Source organism: Elephantulus edwardii, unplaced genomic scaffold, assembly GCF_000299155.1.
Source record: "Elephantulus edwardii isolate Elephantulus edwardi_28Jun2011 unplaced genomic scaffold, EleEdw1.0 scaffold00358, whole genome shotgun sequence".
NCBI lineage: Eukaryota > Metazoa > Chordata > Mammalia > Macroscelidea > Macroscelididae > Elephantulus > Elephantulus edwardii.
The window spans coordinates 627,327-650,061 of record NW_006400108.1 but is presented as its reverse complement, the minus strand read 5'-3'; the positions used below and the strand labels follow the sequence as shown (position 1 = coordinate 650,061).

The 22,735-nt window shown below is 39.4% G+C and overlaps 1 protein-coding gene and 1 pseudogene across 1 annotated transcript in view; both read left to right on the top strand.

Annotated features, from left to right (window-relative positions):
• GLI3 (GLI family zinc finger 3) overlaps positions 1–22,735 on the top strand; it is a 435,743-nt gene that overhangs the window by 213,605 nt on the left and 199,403 nt on the right. Inside the window, exon 3 of the mRNA XM_006902022.1 lies at positions 15,171–15,276. Coding sequence (XP_006902084.1) covers positions 15,171–15,276 — 106 coding nt within the window. The remainder of the gene's footprint in view (positions 1–15,170; positions 15,277–22,735) is intronic.
• Positions 15,686–22,735, top strand: part of LOC102871605 — a 17,478-nt pseudogene continuing 10,428 nt past the window's right edge.

Below are 22,735 nucleotides of genomic sequence, written 5' to 3'. Positions count from 1 at the left end.
AGGGAGGAGTGATAGGGAATGGCAAGGGACACACTGACAAAGGAGATTAATTAGAACTGGCTTTGACAAGCACTGTGGCAACTGGACAATTAAAACAGACATGGGGGGTGGAAAGAAGAACAAACTGGGGATGAGGGTGGAGAAAACAGTGAAACAATGAATGAATGAAAACCCCAAATCTCTGTAAATGTTCATTAAAACTAATAAAATTTAATAAAAAAATAACAAAACCACACACACAAAAAAAGAAATACTACAAAGAAAGTGGAGGGAAATTTTGGTGCCTGCATTTTCATGAGGCAAGAAATGTGAAGGGGCTGTTTCCAAACAAAGGGGTAATTTCACGCTTCCCCCTGATGTCCTCGCTCATCCTTGCTAGTGTACCGCTTTATGTATTTTATTATTTTATAATCATGGCAACAGAACCACTTCAAACAAACTCTTGGCTTAAAACTTTTATGTGTTCCTGGAAACAAAGATTCTTCTTAGACAGCAAATATTCAGAGTTTAAGAGACAAGAAAGTGGAGCTTTTTCATGCTCCCAGTGTGCAATAAACATTCTGGAATGTCAGTGGATTCCAAAGGCATGACGATCATATCATTAAGAGCTAGCCAGGACCTTTGATGTTATTGAAAAACAAAACAAAACAAAACAAAAAAACACCACCCAAAAAAATAAATGGAGGAGGGGGTAAAGAGCCCCTGTCATTTCTGTCATGAGCTTTTAAACTTTTGACCTCCAACCTTTTGTGTCAGACCTTTTTCCCCCATGGGTGTGAACAGCCTGCTCAAGTCTCCCAAATTCAGTGGAGCATCAAATGTTTACTTGGTGGGAAAGGACCTTTCAGAGTTTCAGAGACTCCCCAATGTGGGGATGTTGTTACTGAGTGCTCAGCTTTGTCTGGTCTTGTCTGGGAGGAGGTGACACACCTTTTCAGACATCATCTAGCTGAGGAGGCATCTTTGGGGGACTAGGGGATGAAGGAACACTAAGGTTTGGCTTAGGTATGGAGACATCTTCTGGAGATTGGCCCACATGTGTTCTTGGCAGGAGGAACAGGTGGGAACATGCACAAGGAAGGTGAACATGCACAGGGAACATTTACAAAGAAAAGTCAGGAGCCCACATCTTTTCTAGCTTTGCCCAATTAGGTAAGAAATCTTACGGTGTACAGGTATGAGGATTCACTCAGCCCACAGATGACATAGCCTGGCCTTGGTTTCCTTTCTTACCTTTCTAGCTTCCTCTACTTTTCCTATAATAAACATTCATTGATTTTCTTCTACTGGGTTGTGGTGGTTGTTAGGTACCCTTGAGGTGGTCACTGATTAATGACAGCTTCATGCATAGTGGAATGAAATACTGTTTAGTCCTGTGCCATCTCTCTGACTACCTCAAGATTGGACGGTTTTCATCCATCTGATTTTCATTGGCTGGCTTTTGGAAGTAGATTCTCAGATTTTTCCTCCTTGTCTGTATTAGTCCAGGAAGTTGTGCTGAAGTCTCTTCAGCTTCACATAATTGTTGTTAAAGGTTTGTGAGTCAGCTTTAGCTGATAGTAACAGCTGAATGAGACTCTACTGTGTCTGTGATAGCTTTACAATCTCTGCTGTGCTGACACCTCCTGACAATATACCCAATATACATGAGAGAAAGTTTCACTTTCAATGCTTATGAATAACACTCTGGCTGCACTTGGAAACCAAGACAGATTTGCTTGTTCTTTTGGCATCTTATGGTATGTATAATATTTTTTGGCAAACAACAGTTCAAAGACATTGATTTTTTAGCCTACTTTATTTTCCAACTTTCGCATATGAATTATTTGAAAATGCTACAGCTTGTGTCAAGTGCAACTTAATCTTTCAAGTGACATCTTTACTCTTTAGCATTTTAAAGAAGTCCTGGGCAGCAAATTTGTCCAGTGCTTTATGTTGTTTGAGTCTGTGACTGCTTCTTCTGTGGATTTTTATTATAGATTTAAGTAAAATAAGACCCTTGTCCTTAATTTTTTTCCCTAATTTTTATGGTGTTGTTAATGTACAGATCTCCACAAATATGGGTGCTGAGGCTGTCCATGAAGGTAGATTGCCTGGGAATTTAACTCTCTGTATGGAAGTCATAAATGGTAGCACTAATTCCTCATTTCTCCTGGGTGGTAGACAAACTTATCACTGAGACTCCTTTGCCTTCATGACCCTGATAACCTCACCAGAAAACTAGACAATTCTGATTAGTCGGTTAGTAGGGCAGGGACTTGTTAGCCATGTCCTGACACTCTAACAATGAAATCTGTACTCATCAATTATGTACTTTTATTACTCACGGCTATGCCTAAGCCTAGTATTACTGAGCCATCAGCCTTGTGTGAGGCCAGGTGCTGCAGTGGGAAACACAGGATCCTCCGTGGCCTTGAAGTCTAGTGAGAGAGACAGAACATGGTGAGGATGTAGGTTAAGTTCAATCTAATCCTAGATGGGTCCTAATCTTATAGCAGTTTTGCTTGTAAAAAAGAAGAGAAGAGACATAGACTATGGTGCTGTGTATTACTCAGTATGGCTCTTCTAGCCATTTTCTTTGTAGTTCCCACCAGAAAACTGGGTTGACTATTGTTATGGACCATCAAATCACCTATGGCTCATATCAACCATATGAACACCAGTTCTGAAACTTGCCCTGTCCCGTGCCATCTTCAGGATCTCTGCCATACTTGAGTCACCATGTCAGTCACCTAGTTGAGGGACATTCACACTTTTCACTGACCCTCTACCTGTCCTAGCATATTGTCTTTTTCAAGGGACTTTCCCCTCCTGATAATGTGCTCAAAGTATGTTTCACGATCCTTACCTCTAAGGAGCACCTGGTTGTACTTCTTTTAAAACAGATTTGTTCATCATTCCATAGTATATGCAATACTCTTTTTCAACACCATAATTCAAAGTTACTGATTTTTTGATCATCCTTCTTCATTGTTTAACTTTTGAATGCATAAGAGGCAGTTGAAAATATGGTGGCTTGAATCAGGAACACCTTAGCCTTTAAACTGATAGCATTGCTCATTAGCAGTTTGGCACATTCTGTGACAGCAGATTTTCCCCATGCCGTACATCTGTTGGTTGATTTTTTTATTGCTGCTGCCTTTAGTATTGATTGAGGATTCAAGTAAAATGAAGAATTGACAAACGTTAGACTTTTCCACTGGACAGATGTTGTTGTTGTTATTGTTGTGTGCTATAGAGTGGGAACTGACTCATAGCTGACCCGCCGAACTGACTCATAGCTGACCCGCCAGCTAGTTTTCAGAGGCAGTAGATCACATGGGAAGAGAATGCTCATCTTTCTCAATAGGCAACCTCATATTAGATGGATGACTACATAGCAATATATAAAGCTTGAGGTGTTTATGACAGCTTGCTAAAAATGTGAATGTCACTCTTGTTCTTATTCTTGTTGTGTACTGTTGAGTTGGAACCAACTCATAGCTAACCATCCTGTAGGTTTTCAGGGACAAGAGATAGTACAGGAGGAGATTGCCCATCTTTCTCCCTCAGAGTGGCTGGTGAATTTAAACTGCATGCATTTATATTAGCAACATAACTCCTTACCGCTAACCAATAGGGCCCATGCAAATAAGATAGTGGATAGCTAGTGTAAATACTGGTTTGGTTTGCCATCCCAGAGGTGGATAGGGAGGTTATTTGTACCATCCAAAAAGAAGAGCCAGGAATACAGTGCATCCTTTGGACCTGGGTTCCATGCACTGAGCATTCCCTCAGTCCAGTAGACAGAAAGTTAGCACTGGAAAGGTAAGAAGAACAGTGGCAGAGAATGGTATCAGAGGCAGCAGAACCTGGAGATACTGTAACAGAGCAGAGGATTTCCAGACCACATAGGGAGAAAGCTGAATGCTTTCAGGCAATTTTGCTGGTGAATTGGGTGTCATTGGGCATTTGTCAGAGAGCTAGGTTTGCTGGTCCCTGGAGCTAGAGTTGAGTGCTTTCAGATAAGAGGCCAAGTGGCTGAGGTGTGTGCCGCTGGGCAGAGCTAGTAGAGTTTAGAGCAGTTCCCTGAGCAGGGCAGATGCCACACTCAGGGGCCAGAGGCTAGGAGCCACATAAGAGGCCATCCTGTCAAAGAATTGTATTTTGAGTCATTATTGAATTATAACCTTCTGTTTCCCTAATAAATGTCATAATCATGATTATGATCTGTGAGATCTGTGCAGCCTTGGGAAGGAATTATTAAATCCAGAAGAGAAGGAGAGTATGTCATGGGAAGAACTATTGGTGTTAGCATTGGTAGAAAGAATTGGAGCCTGGTGGAGGGTGGGCATGTCTGACCTCACAAGAACCAGCTGTGGATATGGAACAGACACTTCACCAAAGAAGACATTCAGATGACCAACAAGCATATGAAGAAATGTTCAAAATCCCTAGCTTTAAGAGAGATGCAAATCAAAACAAGTATGAGATATCATTTCGCCCCAGTCAGAATAGCAAAATTTAACAGAACAGCAAGCAACAAATGCTGGCGAGGTTGCGGAGAAACTGGAACCCTTATTCACTGTTGGTAGAAACGTAAAATGGTGCAACCACTGTGGAAAATGGTATGACACTTTCTCAAAAAGTTGCAAATAGAGATACCACTTGACCCAGCAATTCCACTACTGGGAGTATACCCTAAAGAGACCATAACTGACATCCAAGCAGATATATGCACACCCATGTTTAATGCGGCTTTGTTCACAATAGCAAGGAGTTGGAAACAATCTAAGTGCCCAACAACAAATGAATGGATAGATAAGCTGTGGTATATTCACACAATGGGTTACTACGCTGCATTGAAAATCAAGGAACTCATGCAGTATTATGACACTGGAGGACATTATCTTGAGTGAAATAGCTCAGTCACAAAAGGACAAATACTGCATGGTGACACTGTTGTAGAATGGGACTGACATCAGGGTTGGGGTAAGACTGAGAAAAACTGGATAAATTATGTATACTTCATTGAAGCAGGTGAGGGAGAGAACAATTTAAAAGTGATATATGATAGGGCATTATGATTATCACAGGAATCCAGAATTAAGGTTGCATAGTGGAGTGTATTTGGGGCGATGTGGGTCAGGGGATTGTATACCCATGAAAGAATTTTTCTTTTACTTTTCAAAAAGAGGAGCAAACTGGGGGGGGGAGGGGCTGGACAGGGAGAAAAATGCAACAGTGAATGAATGGAAATCCAAAATTTCTGTAAATGTTCATTAAAATTAATAAAATAATTTTTTAAAAAAAAGAATCATCTGTGGGCTGTTGATGATAAAGATGATAGTGATTCTCCCCCTTGTGAAGGTAGAAGAGTTCAGGCAGTGCTGCCCCCACATTATTCACTCACTAGTGCAAGAGATGTGGCCGTAGGCAGACAGAGAGCTAGAGACAGGCTACAGCTCACAGGCCAGGGAACCCTGGGGATACGAGAAGCTGAGAGAATGGAATTTACCTTCAGGGAGGCCTCAGGGAGAACATGACTTTGCTGATATGGCAGCTGGGACTTGGACTGTGAGCCTCCAGAACTGTGAGAGGATAAATTGCTTTGCTTTTAAGCCACCCACTTCGTAGCACTTTGTCCTAGCTTCACTAAGTCTTTGGGGCAGGACATGTCCTCAGATGGGAAGTGTCCTGCATTGAAGAAGGCTGTGGGGATCTGGAAGGTCATGGAGTCAAATGTTTGGAATAGACTAAGAAGGAAATACTGACTCATGACATTTTAGGGTAAAGTAGATCCATGGTTCAATTTTGAGTTTTGGGAATACCAGTCTGAGTATAGTTTAGCTAAGAGATGATAAAGGGTCTGAGCTCTGGTATTTGCATAGGAAGAAGTGTCTACAAGCCCTGGCTTTGAGTCAAGCTAATTGTGGTTCTGAATAGGACAAGGTACTGAGTAAGTTACTCATTCATAACAAAGGATATATCTCAATAAGGGTACTTGTTTCTCAGGTCATGAGAAGAAAGAAATTACTCCAAAGCTTTAGTAATACAGTACCTGACATGTACAAAACTATTCAATGAATTGTACTTCTACTCATTTGTTGTGAGCTGCTACTGAATTAGCCCCCAATGCTGGCCAGTCCTGTGCCATCCTCATGATCAATTGCAGATAAGATCTTTTTATTCCATTAGATTTTCACTGGTTGATATCTGAAAATATATCACCAGACCTTTCTTTGTGCCTGGAAGGTGCATTGAAACTTATTCAGCATCATAGCAACAATACAAGGCCCCACTGACCAGGGACAATAGCAGAGCATGAGGTGCTGTGACAAGAAATCAAACTTAGTATCTTACATGGAAGGCGAGAGCATCATTATGCTAAACTTCTTAAACACAATTATTATTGTTAATTACTATTACAAGGTCAAATCTTGGAAATTTTTCTGTCAAGCCAAGACTTAACGATCTTCAGTTGTTGAATTGACAGGAGTAACAAATGAGGTCGAAGGTGGAGATTAAAAGCACAGGTCGGTCACCTCCTCTCCTCCAGCTTCTTATCTGACTTTGAGCAACATAAAAGATGTCTCAGATGTTTCTTAATTGTTCCAAAGTTGCCAAGCAAAGCATTCTTCAGAAACATGGTGACTTCACAATATTGCTCCTAAGTGGATTTTGATCATTCTTGACTTGTGGAAAGTGATCTCTCATTGGGTCTGGATTTGCACTTTTCCAGAATGTTCAAGTTGTCTTGCAGAGTTGAGAAGCAGTGTCTGGTATGGTGCTTCTTGCTGAGGCTGGGTTTTGTAGGTCCATGTCTAGCATGCAGTGTTGCAGTGGAAAGAACACAATCAGGTTTGGGAAGATCATTTCCCATCTCTGGGTGGATAATGAGATTGTCTCCTTCTTAGTTCTCGGGCTGGAAGACAGGAAGTAAAGAGACACAAGATTAGGGGGTGGGGGATGAAATGACCTGCACGTGCTCAGTTTTAGGATCTTCAGGAGGATTACAGAATGAAGTGTGCCTGGGTTCTGTAAAATGCCAAATGCTGTCATACTTAGCTCTAACACTTTAGTTGTACACATGCTCCTGTTAATTTTGCTATACTGAGAGAAAAGAAGAAAATAAATCAGACAACACTGTGGTGACCTGACTTATTTTGGATTTATAATTTCCAGACTTTACCTTTGTTCATTAAGTTTTACTTTTCAGGAGTTCCTGATGATGCATGTGGTTAATGTGCTTGACTGTTGAACAAAAGGATGGAACTTTGAGCCCTTACAGAGGCACCGCTGAAAGAAGGCATGACAATTTAGTTTTGGAAAATCAGACACTGAAAATCCTGTGAGGCACATTTCTGCACTGCTACATACAGGATTACCATGAACTGAACTAGACTCGATAGCAACTGGTGATTAAACTGGATAATTCCTCTGGTAATAGATTCTGGGGCTTCATTAGTTAGATCTGAACTACTAAATGCTTTTCATTAAGCCATTTCATCATCTACTTTCACTTAGAAGCATTAAAAATCCCAATGTATGCTTTTGGAACTATGAATTTGGTGTTTTGACTTGTACTGTGTGGAGGAGAAACGTCATTGACATAAGAATTTATCATCAGTAACCAATTTTCATCTTTCTGTTGCCTAGCATACTTATTTTCACTGAAAATATTGCCTTAAACATCTTTCAAATAAATGGATTTTCAGTTTTAAATATAGTGACTCCTCATATATTTTCATGTGATTTCCCTTAGGGAGCTCTGTAGTTTGGATATAATGGCTGTAAATCTTTCCTTAATTCTCTTTGTTACATTTTCCTCTGGTTGTTTTTTTCTGTTTTAAGTTAGTAGGAAAGCTGTTAACTGTGTGCGTGCACACACACACACACACACACACACACACACACAAACCATCACACTTTTCAGAGACTGGATGGAAGGATTTGATTCGTTGGTCGGTAGGGAGATGTAGTTCTGTATCCACCTTTGGGGATCTTATGGGTATGATTTTTAACTAGAAATGCCCAAGATCTTGCTGATAGAATTGGAAGTGACCAGAGAGAGAAACAATCAATTATTTGCTTATTTCAGGCCACGTTTGAAGTAGTCAAGGCAGGGATTCCCTTTGTTAATGCATTTGCCAAATGGAGGGCCATTTGTCATTTTCTTGTGGAAAAGACATACTTAGAGTTGAGTGATTGTAGAAAGCATCAAATTGAGAAATCGAGAATTTATACATGAAACTCATTCACTGCTGTCAAGTCAGTTCTGACTCATATTGACTCCATCAAGTTTCTAAGATTGTAAATCTTTAGGGGAAGAGAAAATCCATCTTTTGAGGAGAAGCTGGTGTATTGGAACCACTGACCTTTTGGTTAGCAGTGCAACACACAATGCACGATGTCACCAGACTTCCTTTTAAAGAATAGTAAGGAATATTGATGTAGTTGTAGGAAAGTGACAGTTCCTTGGATTTTAGAAAGAGTAGTTTGTGGTGTTAGTTAGCTTTGTTTACATGTAAGGGAACTTAAAGGTACAATGTTAGGAGACTGCTTCATTTATTGGATATGTGGTGAATTTTCTGGAATCTACTATCTTAAAATTTACTTCTTTATTATAGGTTGCGTTAAAATTACAGATTGAGTTACTCTTCAGAATAATTATTGGGACAAACACATTTATTAAAAAGATAGTTATAAGTCAAACAAGAGTTCATAAAATTGTCTTAAATATTTTACATCTCTCTCTTTTTGTATACATATGTGTGTGTATTTGTGTATGTGTATACATACGGCACACAGCCAACCCAAAGGCAGACTTATAATCCTCTGCTCCTCCAGGGGAGAAAGATGACCAGTTTCCTTCCATGCATACGGTTTACCCTCTGAAAACCCACTGGAGGGTAAGCTATGAATCAGTTCTGACTTGATGGCAATGAGTGGCATCATCTAAAAGACTTTATTTACAAAAAACTCCCTCCAGTTAGAAGTTTACTGACCCTTCCCATAAAACATGAAATTCTTGTGTGACAGTGGTTAAATTGCTCAGCTGATAACTGAAAGGTCTGTTGTTTCAACAGAGCAGCCACTCCCCAGGAGAAAGATGTAGTAAGCTTCTTGTAGAATGACCACAGCCATTGGAATTCTGTGGGCAGCTTCAGTCTCTCCTATAAAGGGTTACTATGAGTTGAAATGAATTTGATGACTGTGCTTTTATGTTCGTAGTTCAGTCTCCTGCTATGGTATCAAGTGAGAGAATAATAGGAGATCACCCTCTAACTTATGGAGGATCATATAAATGATCTACATCAGTGACTAGAGAATTTTTTGCTGCCACACACATCATGCTAATAAAACTGAATAGGAAGTTGCTGCTGTGGTGTGTGATTCCCTCTGGGACTCCGTAGGGGATGCCCAGCAAGCTCACAGCTGGTCTCTGTGCTGGGACACCCCTTGGATTCCTCTTACGGAATTGTTTTGCTCTAGACTTGATCCTCTGGACACCTGTGGAATGTCAGCTGAGGAGCCAGAACAGCTCATTCCTGTAATCATGTTGTCTGTAGGCTAGGCTAGCAAGAGGCTGAGTCTGTCTGCGTCTTGGTCTCAGTCCAAATGGCTGTGTCCCCTAGTGACTTTTCCCTTTCTGGACAATGATTGTTTTTGGTGTTAACATAGTGATTGTTGGATTTGGGATATTTCTACTGATCAGGTGATTGGATAAGGCTGAAGAGACTAGACCTTCTAGTGAACATAAAACACTTTTATTTTGCTTCTAAAATAATTCCCAAAGTGTGTTGAGGACCTCAGTATTTAAATGACCCCTAAGAACTTCTGAGTTAAGTATTTTAGTCTTTCTTTCCCTCTGTGCTATTTCCTATACACCTCTAGACCAATCACTCTATCATCATTTGGTGAATTCTTTCTCCAGGCACTTATGGAGATTACTTTGATCTCCTTTTTCAACCACAATTTTTGTATGTAAATTTCAGACCTTAAAAGTCCATTTCTCAGGTTGGCATCTGAGAGATCTTACAGCCCAGGGATACTCAAACTTATTTCTGGGACAGTGATGTAGCTGAACAGAAATCCCTGTGTCTTTCGCGATTATTCTGTGGCCACAGATTTTATGGTCATCCCAGACTGTTGTGAAGAGATCTAAAAATCAATCCTAGCTTCCCTAACGAGACCTGTGATGTCCAGCATGATGACAGCAACTGGGAAATTGAATATTGACAACTATGGAGTTGTGCTACTAACGCAAAGGCCACACGGCTATGGCTGTTCACATCTACCAGCGCCTCCTCAGGAGGCAGATGGGCAATCTCCTCACTTGCAGTTTATAACCATAGAATCCCACTGGAGTGTCAGCCACAAGCCAGAACCGACTCTATGGCAGTGAGTGGGTAAATAAGTGAGCATATTGTTTGCAAAATGGTATTTAACTCTGCTTTGGAAAAGTTATTTGGAAGCAGGAGTGGCATCCACTTCCTAAACAATATGCCTCTGGAAACTCTAGGAACTTTGATAAATGATAGTTATAGAAAGGCTTCAGACCTTTTGTCTATAGGGTCACTATGAGTCGTGATTGACTCAACAACAACAGTATATGCAGCACAAATATTTTTACTGTGCATTTCAACTTAAACTTTTGTCATCCAGTTACATATTTATGGGGTTTAAGGACTGTTTCGTTCCGGCCTACAAATATTTTTACTGTGCATTTCAACTTAAACTTTTGTCATCCAGTTGCATATTTATGGGGTTTAAGGACTGTTTCGTTCCGGCCTTAGATATTAATCCCTCTTTAAGTCTCTGTTTTGTGTAAGAGGAATTTGGCACAATAGTCAAACCTCCTACAAGGCGGTAATAAATCATCTTTGCAGCCATAAGCAGGTACAGTTGACTGCTTACCACCGCTCCACAACTCACCCCACCTGGTAGAGTTTTAATTCCCTCAGTAAAATTGATTCCACCAGTTCTGCACATTATTCTCCCTGTCTTCCATTTAGCTCGTTAGTTTGCTGACAGTAGAGTACACAGCATTTAGCAGCTGGTTTGTGGAACCATCAGTCAGGAAATTGTATGATAAATAGGAGGTAGCTAGGTTTAGTGGCACTTCCTTCTGCTTCAGCAGTTTTAGCCTGACTTTGGAAAAGTCATCAAGTGGTATTTTGTCAAGGACCAGAGCAGGAGATGGCTGCGGTGCGCTAAGTTATTACACGTATCCTTGAGTTATGATGCTCCGCAGCTGTGCTGCTCATGTGCAAATAATAAAGCAGGAGGTGGATAATTATGGTGGCTGCTGACGACATGGGCTGTTCTTGTCTTGTGGTCCTTTTGGACAGCTTCCTGGGCCTGTGATGGAATATGCTGCTGATCCTCCTGAGATAAATGGCAAGCCAAGATGAGAGGCAAGGGGAAGAATCAGGAGAACTTTTCCCTTTTTTTTTTTTGAGAAATATGTTAGGATTGATGTCATATGATTCTGCATCTGTTAAAGGATATGCCCATACTGTTTCTTATTCTTCCTTCATATTCTTAAAATACTGCATAATGCCATTATTGTAAAAATATAAGGATAACTAGTAAAACATGTATGAGAATCAAAAGGGAAGGGGTGGGGGCAAAGGAGTAAGGACAAGTAGGGGTGAAATCACAGGGTTATATAATTTGGTGGGTAGAGGGAGGAGTAAAAGAAATGGGAAGAACCCACTATGGTGGCTAATTTTATAGAGCATAATGAATGAGAATGATTATATGAAACATAATGTGAATGAAGAAAAGTGTGAAACAATGCATATGAACTTTGTAAGCAAACCAATATAAAATAAACATTAAAAAAAGATATGCTCAATTGTGCACTGAATTGCAAGAGAAAAAATTGCAATTTTCCCTAATAGTGACTTTAAAAATGTGATTCCCCTAATAGCCAACAGCAGGTATAGTTGTTTGCACAGACCTGGTAAGTCCAGAAGAAGGTGCTTTAAACTAAACCAAGAGGGAAGCAAATAGAAACCGTATAATACTGAAACTCAATCTGGATGTTTTTTTGGGCAAATCACATGGGGCAAAAATAAACATTTTGTGTAAAAAATGCTTCAAAATGCTTACTATATTTTAAGTTTGTGTAAGTTCCCAAAAAAATCTATAAATTCAACATTGTTAAGAAATTACTACGAAATATCCTATATTGACTATATTGTATATAGTCAGTCCTCTTAAATATCTTTACAAGACTTGATCATTTTTTGCTTTCATTCTGAAAAAAATAAGAGGGAGAGAAAGAGAGGATGCAGACCTATCAAAGTCCTGTTGGAATAATTTTTTGAAGTAATGGCTAGAGAACTGTGACACTGATAGGTCAAATGCATTAATGGTTGGCTACCCAATGCGGACAGAGTGGGGTAGAGCTCCCCGAATAAAACAAGCTTGGAAGGAGGAGTGGCATCCACTTCCATAATAGCTTGCCTCTGGAAACCCTATGAACCTGGAGAGAGGATGAAAGGCACCCAAGCATTGAGGACTCTCCTTCATAGGGTTGCTATGATTCTATGGCACTTCACAACAACAACAACAACAATGGCCAGAGAAGAAAGCAAAACAAAACAGGTAAACTAAACCCATTGTTGTCAAGTCATTCCCATCTTACAGTGAGACTATAGGACAGACTAAAATTACCCCATAGAGTTCTCAAGGCTGAAGTCTTTATGGATGCAGATTGCTACACATTCTTCCTCCATAACCAAATAGTTTGAACTGAGAGCTTCAAACCACCCACCTTTCAATAAACATCTGAATAGGAAGGATTAGTCTCTTCCTTGGGGAAAAGCCTTTATACTTTGTGGTTGTATATTCTTGTGATTAACTTTCGATCCTACTTCTGTGCACGTAAACCACTGCAACTTCATTATGAAGATGCCAATGAAAGATAATGACTTGCTTCTCCTGTATATAAGGCATGTTATGAATGTAGAATACGTTCTCACATTTTGAGCCCTTTATTCTACAAAATCTGCATTTGTACTTGGTCATAATTCATAATTCATAATTGCACCCAGATACACTTAAGCCCTACTTGATGCAGAGAGCTTCATCATACCAAACATAGTCCAGAGCCAAGAAGGAAAGATGTCAGCATCCCTCAAAATGACTATATAGAAAATATTGAGTGGCAGAGAACTTTAGGAAGTGGGTCAAACTTTATGAATGCTTAATTGACATACAGTTGTAGGAATTTTGTTTCTACAATTTCTCAGAGCAGAATCAAGTAACATATTTTAAGCCAGGAATTTGTAAGGGGGGCTTGTGCTGTGATACTGAACAGAGTTTACAGCTTAGTTCGACTAAGATGGACCAGGAAGAAAGACCTGGAAATTGACCTTTCAAAAATTGGTTCATGAGAATCACATGGTCTGATCCCCAGCAAGAATGATACTAGACTTTCATTACATTGTTTCCTGGTCACCACGCGTAAAGGGCCAACTCAGTGACAACTGAGAACCACAAATCCTCCAGATATGGATAAAATCTTTAAGAAATAAGCCAAAAGTCATTCTGAAGCAAACCACGTTACCATCAAGTCAATTCCAACTTACTTCATCTCTACTGGAGAAGAAATGTGTCATGGGATTTCCAAGGCTATAAATCTTTATGAGAGCAAACGGTTTCATCTTTCTCCAGGGCAACAGCTGGAGGATTTGAACCACTGACTGACCTTTTTAATTAGCAGCTATCACTTCTTCTCTTGTGAGGACTGTTCTGGGTACATGTCAGCTTCTGACAGTGTGTTGGCGGTATTGTTATGGCAGATTTGTGCAGTCTTCTAAAAAATCCCATGGGAGGTGATGTGTGTTCAGTGTGCTGACTGTCACTTCAGTCTCCTGGCCATGGGTTTTGGTGCTCCAGGTTTCAGACTCCTTCATTTTGTTTATTAAACTAGGAAGAACTTTAATACCACTTACAGAATGTTGTCAAACTCTAAAATGTAACATTTCTTAAAATCCTTTTGCATTTATAGTGAACCACTATTTGAAAAAGTTTTTCTTTTATATATATTTTTTGGTACTTTTGTGTGTAAGGGATGAATCATCAATCAGTGCATGTGTTCCTGTCACTGGGAGTACATAGAATAGTTTATGTACTCAAGACCCCAGGTTGCACCCAGCCCCAGGACTGACCAGAAACAGGAATCACTAAAGTGACTCTAGTCCTCCATTCTCAGTGGTCAGCTCATCTCTTCAGGCTATACATTTCACTAACTAACCTATAAATTGTTGCTCTGCTTTGATTAGGAATGCTAGGCAAAAAGGGGAGTTCTAATAGCATAGTCTATAGGGAGTTGTGCTGCTAACCCAAAGACAACACTTCTCTCTGATGGTTCAAATCCACCAGCTGATCTTAGCAGAAAAGATAGGTAGTCTCCTCCTGTGATTTTTACAGCCTCAGAAATTCAGTGGAGGTCTGCTATGAGTAATTTCTGACTTGATGGCAGTGAGTTGAGTTGAGCTGAATCCAGAGGAGCTACCAAGTAGGAGGGGCATGCGTTTTGCCTATGTGGGCCTATACTTGAATTTATTATGGTTTCTTCCAGCGAGAACTTTTAAAAAAACAAACTCCCCCCAAAAACCCTCCTATTGCAGTTGAGTTATTCCCACTCACTGAGACCCTCCATCAGAATGTCAATGCTATAAATTTTAATAAGAACAGACTGTTTTATCTTTGTCTTGTGGAGTGCCTGGTGGATTTGAATCACTGACCTTTGGTTTCGTACCACTGTGTAATCCACTGTGCTAGCAGGGCTTCTTTGGAAAGGATGCGTTCATCCCTTTAATTAAAAGCTGCATGGAAATGGTAAAAATGAAGCTCTAGTCAACTTTTCAACCTTTCTTTTGGTTCAGAGAACTTTTATTCCTCTTTCTGTTTGCATTTTAGTAACTTTCTCAGCTCTACAATCTCAGACAGAGGTATTTACTCAGTCATAACTGAAGTATTAACTTAGTAGGGCTACATGTAGCCTCGTGATGAACTTTAAACACTTCGAAAATTCTTAAACTATGATTCTATGTAAATAGGAGAGCTAATACAGGATTGATTTTAAATGGAAAAGATAATGTTATTTCCTTGATTCCAGTGTTGTTTCAAAGTTTGCATTTTATGTAGGTTGGAATTGTTTTCTTTTTCAGACCCACCTCATATTTTTCCTACATTCCATCCACCTGTACCAATTGATGCGAGACATCATGAGGGGCGTTACCATTATGATCCATCTCCTATCCCTCCGTTGCACGTGTAAGTATTGAAATTTTACCTGTCTCTGAAATGGAACAGAATGCCAACTTTCAGTGTGCACAAGGTTTTGTTTAAATTTGTTTTTTTAAAACAACATTTAAGATGTTTTGGACTATTTCAGATGGGATTTAGCCAGAAGATTTACTTTTGAAAGTTTGTCTCTTTATGGATCCATTGAATCAAACCCTTGCTGTTTTACCAGGAATGCCTTTTAAACAAGGTGTCTGGCTGGTATATGTTCCATGGGATGTAAATGCCAAGTTAAAAAGCAGAGACCTAATAGATGCAAAGGTGGTGAAACTTTGTCTCACACACTTTGAGTATGTTCATAGGTGGGGCACATCCTTAGAAAAAAGACATTATTCTTGGAAAGGTAGAAGAAGATCAGCGAAAGAGAGGAATACTATCAATGAAGCAGGTTGACAACAGTGTGTATAGCAGTGGGCTCAGGTACATCAGAGATGGTGAAGATGACTTAGAACATGGCATGATACAGGTATGATGTTAACAGGGTTGTTGGAAGGTTGGAGTTGACTTGATGGCATCTAACAATGACAACTACAATGAAAGGCTACTATTCCAGGCTGTGCGTTGGGTCACAATTAGATTCAGTTTTTCATGCTAAAGAGTCTGGTGCATGAAGTCCCATCTTAAGAATCATAATGAATTGTGGTGAAAACTTTATTGTACATTTTTATAGCTCCTGTGGTGCATTTGCCACAGCCACTTGATTGATGAAAATGTCACTCTAGCAAAATGGCAGATGTAGTGGAGCGCATGGCTTCCACAAAGATAGAGGGAAGAATGCTGATGATAATACTATTAGAAAAGAAAAAAAGTTTCCCATGGTTGTAGTTGTTGTTATGTGACATCGAGTCGCTTATTCTGCTCAGTTTTACAGGGAAAAACTAATAGTAAACGTGCAAATTCAAAGGCTGCTCTTTTGCAGTCCTTTCCGGAAAACAGTCATATTCACAGAAAACCAGAGCCCCTGCCCAGGTGGGGCTGCCCCTTGCAAAAGGCCTTGGTATATATTGATATGTATGTACATTTAGTTATATTCAGTAATCACCCTTCATGCTGAGACAGTGGAGTTAGAAAGGCACCAATAATACTTTGAAGAATAATGCTGATTATTTAGATGGTGGATTGCATCTCTGTAGCTATTAGTTACAGCTGTGTAATTACATATATGCCAAAGAAAAATGAAGTTGTTTTAAAACAAGTCCTCCTCTGTGAACAGAATTAATTGATATTAACAATCTGAACTACATGCCTAAGTACACATACAATATTTTACCAAGAGTTTTTTGGATCCATCTCCCATTACAGAATTGTAATTTCAGAGCACATTTGCCTGGAGGTAAGTCATAAATCTGTGCTACAGTCTCCCATAAGCATTAAGGGAAAAGTGGGTATTTATAGAGACAGAACACAGAAACTTGTGACTTATACTTCCAACATTTCACTAGAATGCAAGTAAGTATTTACTGAGTTCTAAAGCTTGCTAAAAATACTCTCAAATAAAAACTAAGAGGCCAGTTTAAAATTCTGTATACAAAGGAGAGGAAATTCCAAATTAAGTCTGAAACATGACATGTAGCTCACCCCATTGTGCAGAGTCTTGTAGTTCAGATGCGACCACATGGGCCCAAATGAGATTCTGCTCCACAGTAGAGAGCACATAAAGGCTCAAGTTCCCTTTGGAACATGGAGGCTAATTCTTCCCAGACCCAAGCCTGTGTGAAACTATAATTTAAGTCAGATTAAAAAAAAAATCACATTATAGGGAATTTTTTAAACTGAAGTTATAGGCCAGACTGAATAAAGTATTTCTTCTGAGAAATAGCAAATATTTACTCCAGACACCAAACTCACTGCCACTGAGTTGTTTTAGACTCCTTGAGACCATGTGGTAAAGAACAGAACGGCCCATAGTGTTTCTGAGACTGTACATCTTTATGGGAACAAACAACTTCATGTGGAGCAGCTGATGGGTTTGAACAATCAACCTTTTGGTTGGCAACTAAATTATTCAGTTGTTGGCACACCACTTAATTCCCTGGCAGAAGAAAGCATTAGCAAACACCGTACCAGAAGTTTCATATGTAGACTCCTGGTAGAGATGGATTCTTGATGTTTGTTCTTTGAGGGTGACTATTGAACCCGATTTTCTGTGGTCTTCAGTATGTTCTGTGATTTTAGCCATACTGAAGCCACTTGATCAGAAGTTGACTAAATTGTTCCCTAGTAGCCTAAAATACAGATACTGACGTTTTCTAAAGTGCATCTGGTAGCCGGTTAAACACCACTGCCTTTGCGTCAGCTTGATTCACATCAGTCTTATGTGTCAGAGTAGATTAGTGCTCCATAGGGTTTTCTATGACTGAAGTTTTGGAAACATACTGCCAAGTCTTTCTTCAAAAATGCTTCTGAGTAGAATTGATCTTCCAGCCTTTTGGTGAATGGTCAAGTCTGTTAACAGTTTGCACCACCCAGAGACTCTTCATAGAAAATACTGGGCCTCAAATTAGAAAGTTGTAAGCAGAATGCCTTTGCTGTGGGTACAGAGTGACAACTGGGTGAGGCTTGCAATGCTGTGGACCTACCTTAGAGATGTGGGTAGAGAGCTTGTGCCCTGGTTTGGGGAGACTGTGGCATTGCACACCCTTAAGTGCCTTTACCTGGTGGCATTCTTTCTATATTGCCTCGTATAGCCTTCCATCATTGCAAGACAGACTCCTACTGGTGTTCGTTCCGTCTCAGTGAATACCATTCAGAGGGCTGTCCCACATGCTGTTCTTAGATGCCCACGTCTGCACCTTTTTACCTTATTGCTTTGTGTAGCTCAAGGTCCGACTTGGTTGAGCAGGGCCTTTGTCAGTGGTGCTAAGTGGATGTTCACATTGATCCATTCTGGGAGACAGCAAGCAAGCTGTTGGAGACCTTCAATACTTGTTCTTGCTTTGCCTGTCACAGTGCTGTGAACTCTGGCAGCGTCTACTTGCTGTGTGTTGGAAATGAAGGTGTCTGCCTATACAGTTCCCCAACCCACAGGAAGAGTTCCATGAAATGATGGTTATGTATGGTCACTGAGTATTGTAAATAGTTTGCTGTCAGCTCCTGCCTGAAATATTGGCAGTTCAAATCCATGTGTCACAGCACTGTGAAAGAAAAGACCTGGCTGTGCTCCCATAAAGGTTACAGTCAAGAAACTTGTGTGATTTTTATGGGGCCATTCTACTCTGTAATACGTGGATTCTGTGAGCTGGAATCTGATGAGGAGTGTATTTTTTTGTTTTCTCATGAAATCACAGAGCCCTCAACAAATGCTGAGTGTTAGCATCCTGGGTAGTTGTGTAAAAATTACTGAGTCCTTATATTTTCACTTTTTTAAGTCATGTGTGAGTCTATCAGCTGCTGTTATGACTTTTGAGGTGGTGTCTTGCTAAATTGAGATCTGTTATAATTTTGAAAGTCAAGGGTGATCTAGGAGATTATGACTTGAGAGCACATCTTATTTTAACTTTTAAAAGCACATCTTTGCTGAGGACTAAAGTAGTAATCTGGAGAAGCACAATGACTTCATCTAGAACTTGGTTACCGAAATGCCTGTTACATAATTGTCTTTCATTTCATGGATAGAGCTGAGCTTAAGTTAGCTTACAAAGTTTTTAATAAACATTTTTTAGTAAACTTTTTTAATTATAAGAGGACAAAATTTGGGGTAATATTCTCATTATTTTATACACACAATTGTTCATCTTGTGCCAACTTTAAAAATTAAATAAGTCTCTTAAAAGCAAGAATTGCTGTTGATGGAGATGCTGACGGATCTCCATGTAGAAGTAGGGCAGCCGCTGTGATAATTATGTTATCATCTCCTATCATTAAAGATTCTATTGAAAGAAGTTTATAAATTGCTCCTCTTTTAAGATAAACCACCCTATATTAAGGCATCAATGATATGGTGCAGAATTAAATTAAAATCTCATAAAATGAAATATGTTTTATATTAGCTGTGTGACACTTAATTTGCCTCTGAATGAGGAGAGGAAATCACAAATTAACCTGCCTTTGTTTTTCCAACCATGGCTTATTAGGTGTTAGAACAACTGCAATTACAGGCTAATAATAAACCACCAAGCCTTATAAATATGTACGGAAATAGGTCCCTGTGTGTTAAAGAAACCAGCTTGTTAAATGGATTGCTTTTCGTTTATCCTTTTTATACTCAATGTTATCCACAATTGTTGGTTAGACATTGTAGAAACAGAGTGTTTAAAAATATTATGAGTAATTCTAACTTCCTTTCTTAAATAAAAATCATGAATTTAGATTCATAACTTGCAGATTTTTATTTATGGTGGAATAAGAGTTTCCTTACCCATAACCACTCAACAATTGTAAATTGGAGTCACCTTCTCTCTTTCTCGGGTAACTTGCTGTGACTACAAATTCTGTTTTGTTAAGTCAAACACTGACAAGTACAGTGCTGCTCATTCTATTATATTGTTGAGATTTCTTGTTTGTTGGTGACAGAGTATGTATACACATAGTGGAGGCAGTATTTTAGGTATATATTTTTACTTGTTGATTATCTCTGTATGATCATCGTATTCTCAGGGAGTGAACTATGTTCCAAGCTAACTTGTGTGTTTTTAAAATTTGACTTGGAATTTCAACATTGGAGTGTTACACCTCCACCTTAACCCTGCCATTGCTTTGTTGCAGAGTGCAGTTGTATTTTGTAGTGATTACCTTCTGTAATACATTATTTTGCATTTTAATAGTATGACTTAAAAATATTTTTCTCCCTTTTGTGTCAGACCTCATTTAAGCATAATACAATTCCTTTTAAAAAGTAGCTGTGATTTAAATGTATTATTTATCTTATCTCATTGCTTTTGAGTTGGCACCCACTCATAGCTGACCCTCCAGCGGGTTTTCTAAGGCTGTAATTTGTACAGGAGGAGATTGCCCATCTTTCTCTCAAGAGCCACTGGTGAATTTGAAACCACCTAAGAAACACCACCTTTAGATTAGAAGCACAAACCTATGGATGGGAGTCAATTATAAAGTAGTTTTAAATTCTAACTTGATTTTGTTAATTCCAGATTTTTACTTAGGAAAATGTCTACTTTTATATATGCTCTTTCTGAATTAATACTTTCTGACTTCTGATCAACCTGATTGTTTTGGACTGTCCACTTTCTTCATAATGAGAGAGCTTTTTCACTTTTCTGATTTAATGGATCTTCAGTAATCCATCAGAATCCTTCCAGCCCTGCCCTTCTTTTTGTCAGTTGCCATGAGAACCTCACTTGTTATATGCAGGGATGTAGATGATCAGTACTGTGTCCCATACCAACTTCCTAGAAGCCTTGGCCATCTGCTTTACTGATCCATTTTGGAAAAGCCAGCTTTTCCTGCTATAGGGAAATGGGCATGCATATTCTGCAGTTCCTTTTTCCTAGAATAAATCTAACTTGTCTCAAATTTACCTCATTCCCCCTGTATCCCAGTGGAAGTGGCCCAGCTCCCAGCATCTCTGGGCAAGGCCTCAATCTCAAGTGAACCATTAATAATAGCTGTAAATAGTTGTTGTGAGGTATCATTGTGTCATTGTTGATTCACCTTAAAACATGTTACTGGGTTTCCTGGGCTGGGATGTTTCTTGGGTTGGTGTTTTTAAAATGTCGATCCTTTTCTCCCTTTTTATAAAAATTTTATTTGACTGAAAATTTAGAAGTTATACTGTGATTTCATTGAGCCATTCTTAGGCATTCTGTTTTATAACATTAATTAAAATGGATTAATATGATTAATTATAGTGTTTAATCAAACCCTTACATATTGTCTTTCCCCATTGTTGTGTGCCACTGAGTCAGAACCAGGGCATTGTTGACTCTCCAGGAGGTTTTCAGAGGTGGAAAATCACAAGGAAGGAGATAGCCAATTTTCTCTTGCAGAGATGCTGGTAAATTCAAACTTTGTACGTTTGGGTTTGCAGCACAACTCCTTACCACTGTTATGGTTGTGTACCTCAAGTCTGAACTGAACCATTACCCATAATTACTGCAATTAATTACATGGAGGTGATCACCCATCCTTCTCCCACTGTGGACTCTTAATTGAATGCCTTTGGGGATTGCAGTGCAGCTTCTTGCCCTAGCCCACCAGAGCTCCCTAGGCAGCAATACTTATGGGAACGTACTGCCCTTTCTTTTTCTATGCCTTGGAACAGGTGAATGAATTCACACTCCCAACCTTTGCTTTAATAGGTGTTTTAACCCTGCGCATCACAGATCAGAGGAGGGTTTTGCTGTTAATGATTGTTGACCACATTTTATGGGTGAGAATGGGAAATGAGCAGCAAGTTTGTAATATAAGTATTTTTTCAAAGGCAAGGAAAATACTGGGATATAGGCCATTATGGTAAAACTTAGAGAAGAGTGAGTATATGGCTAGAGCTACCAAATCTCTTCCTTCTTTGAATGCACAATCTTTCTTGTGGTAGATACTATCGGGGATGCTTAGGATATTTGTTGTAAAACCTCCTTAAATATAGGCACTTACTTAAAACCTGGACTCATAAAAGCCATAATTATCTCATTTCTTTCATTCCCAGAAATGCCTCCAGTGAAATACAAATGGAACAGAACATAGTAATTGTATCTGAGAGCATGACTCCCACCCACTGTCTCTGACTCTTAATAATAGTAATAATAGAACAGAGTATAACTGTCTTGCAGACTGTAAATCTTTATAGAAACACACTCATCATTCTCCTTCAGAGAGGGTCCCTTTGGTTGGCAGTGCAACACTTACTAACAGTGTGCTCCAACTTCTGACGTAACCTTCAAAACCCACTGATACTAAGTCAGTCCTGCTGGTGGTAATCCTCCATCAGGCTTCCAAGGCCTGATCTTTTAGGGAGCAGACTGCCCATCTTCTACCCTGTACCAGCTGGAGCATTAGTACTGCCTGTTTTTAGATTAGCAGCTATCTTACACACCACACCAAGAGGGTTTTGTCCTGATGTAACTAGATAGAATTACTTTAGTAGTATCATTTAATATTAATAATTTTTAAAAACTGTCAAACTGCCATTGAGTGAGAACCAACTTATAACTAACTGCCCAGAGGCTTTAGATGGCGTGAGAGGAGAGTTACCCATCTTTCTCCCTCAGAGCAGTTGATGGGTTCAAACCTCTGTCTCTGAATTGGCAGCACAACTCCTTACCCACTAGAGATTCCTGAAGTTAATAAAGGGAAGTAATTTTCCCTTCTATTTATCCTCAACAATAAACTTTATTGAGATTGGTAAAATGTAATGGCTCTCTATTATATCAAATACTGAGCTAATGCTGTATATGCCTTCTTCCCTCTTTAAAACAAAAAAAAACAAAAGGAAATTAAGAAGCTCCCTTCTCTCATTGTATTTCTTTTTTTATTA